The 2,442-nt window shown below is 31.6% G+C and overlaps 1 protein-coding gene across 4 annotated transcripts in view; it reads left to right on the top strand.

Moving 5' to 3' along the window:
- LOC107756292 (multiple C2 and transmembrane domain-containing protein 1-like) overlaps positions 1–2,442 on the top strand; it is a 157,704-nt gene that overhangs the window by 99,332 nt on the left and 55,930 nt on the right. For all 4 annotated transcript variants that reach the window (XM_016573321.1, XM_016573320.1, XM_016573322.1 and 1 more), the window contains exon 10: positions 1,211–1,304. In XM_016573321.1, coding sequence (XP_016428807.1) covers positions 1,211–1,304 — 94 coding nt within the window. The remainder of the gene's footprint in view (positions 1–1,210; positions 1,305–2,442) is intronic.

The raw sequence follows: 2,442 nt of genomic DNA, 5'->3' as shown, positions 1-2,442 counted from the left end.
TTTTTTTTTTTTTTTTAGATATTTAATTACTATAGGCGTGTTTTTGCTATTCTTTTTGTTTGACAAAACTGTACACACTATAAAATGAGGAGAAAGACGAGTCGGGGGAGAGAGAGAGATTGCTCATGCTGTGGCCACACAGTTAGTGTGTGGTGCCTAGTTTGTTTCATGGCTAAATGTCAGCCCCTTTAATGCTACAAAAGACACACAAAGGAACTGTAATGGAGTATTATGGTCTCTCAATGAGAGGCTTTTATCGGTATGAGCGTAATTGACTCGCTCATAAATCATGCTTAAGTGTCTTTGCTGATGCACTTGTCTTTGAGCAGTTTATCCACCTCCTGAAGATTTACGGTTTTAGAAATTAGTTGCGTCTCTGCTAGTATTTTCTGTTTTTCTTTTTGTTTAATTGCTCACATAGTTCTATTTCGGAGGCACATGGACGTGAGTATAGACACACATGCACTCTGAAAATGAATTGATAATTTAAATAACTCGGGTTTCGCATCAGCACTGTTTTATTCATTTTCATTTCGTTTTTATTTTGGCTTTATTCATTGATTTTCCTCTTCTCATTCATGTGAACCTGGATTTTTTCACTTTTTATAAGCATGTGTATTTGTTCTAGATCATGCGTGAGGATTTTTCTAGGCTGCTTAAACGTGTTTATAAAGTTTAAACTATGACTGGTCTAAAACAAAGCAATATTACTATATTGCACATCTATTGCTGGTTATAGTTTCAGTAAGTAGTTCAGTTAGTAGTGCATTTCTAAAGCTTACAAAGTATATACAGAAAGTATTTAAACACTTTCTGTAAAAAGTGTTCACTTTTAAACATATATTTAAAACTTGAAAATGTTAAAATGTCTTTATATAATGGAATATCATTATTTATTACATATAGTACATAGTACAAAGTGTCATTTACTGTATTTCTGTATTTTAAAAATATATACTGTATATATCAAATATAGCACATATACAAGCAAAATGTTCTTTTAGGTGAGGTTAGTTCTGAGAAAACATCTAGCATCATTTGTTTCATCGCTTTCATTAATATACTGTTATTGTATGCAGTGAAAATTATAGATTTTTAAGTGAATTAAATGTTCAAATGCTTCTTGGGACTATTGTATATTCTTCAGCTGTGTGGATATGGAGTCTCTTATACTTGCAAATGCTTTTTTTCCCTTCTTTGACCTCAACAGAGTCTGCTCAGATCCTTTCACAATATTAAAGATGTGGGCATGGTGCAGGTGAAGGTGATCCGAGCAGAGGGGCTGATGGCAGCTGATGTTACAGGTAAGAAAAACCCTCCCACACACACATACAGTGATCCTGACATATGATTTCTCACTCTGTTTTCCGCAGTTACTGATAAAGACTGTCATTTCCCTTGGAATGGTCAGCAGGAGGCTGATAATATTGCATTCTGCCCTCTGCTAATGGATTGTTGGCTTCTGAGATCACTGTGTCTCTTTAACATATTTTTTTTTCTTGTGTGTCTGCTCTGGTTTCCATTAATTCTTACTTTTAATTAGGTCTGCAGTGGGCAGGCCTAGTTTCTGGCACTATGAATTATCAAATTGCAGTGAGTTGATTCTTATTCAGAATCGGAGTGAGATATTAACAAACACACTCACTTTGAGTCATTTTTTATTAATACTACACCAGAATTAAAATGCATCTAAATGTATTAGTTTTTTTTTTCTTCTTTTTTTTTTTGGGCCGTTTTTAACTGTGACCTCATTGCAACTGAATCATCAGTTGTTCCTCAGTTTCTGTGTGTTATTTTCAAATAAGATATTTCCATGTGACTTCTAACATCGCTTAAATGAACACACTACTAGAGCTGCCACTAACGACAATTTTTATTTCGATTAATCTATCGACTAATTTATCGATTAATCGATTAATCTAAGCGATTAATTTCCCACAAAAAATCAACAGTTTTACTTAAGAATATTTTATTAAACTATATTTCATTAAACCAAATGAAATCCAAAAGTAAAAAAGTAAAGTGCAACTTAAAGTGTTTAAAGGAAGTATTTACCAGAAATATTATTTACCAGAATTTATTTAGGAGAAAAATGTAAATGTACAGTATTTCTGAAAAAAAAAAAAAAAGTTTTTTTTAAAAATTTTTAAATAAAATCAATTAATTGGATTGATGGGTCATGTTAATACTGGACGAGAACTAGGGCTGTCACTAACCATTATTCTGGTAATCGGTTGATTCGAGTAATCAGTTGAGTAACTGGATTATATATATTTTTTTTTTTCGTAATAAAATAGACCTAAGTGAACAATAGCCTTTAAAATGACTTAAAATACATATATAATAGCAATTAGGCAATAATAATAAAGTTAAAATAAAGTACCAAAAGCAAGAAATCATATGGTTTTATTGAACAAAACTGTTAAAATACATAATGTATTA

The sequence above is a fragment of the Sinocyclocheilus rhinocerous genome, unplaced genomic scaffold, assembly GCF_001515625.1.
Source record: "Sinocyclocheilus rhinocerous isolate Xijiao unplaced genomic scaffold, SAMN03320098_v1.1 scaffold1043, whole genome shotgun sequence".
Classification (NCBI taxonomy): Eukaryota; Metazoa; Chordata; class Actinopteri; order Cypriniformes; family Cyprinidae; genus Sinocyclocheilus; species Sinocyclocheilus rhinocerous.
Note: the sequence above shows the minus strand (reverse complement) of the source record. Positions and strands in the feature narration are given on the sequence as shown.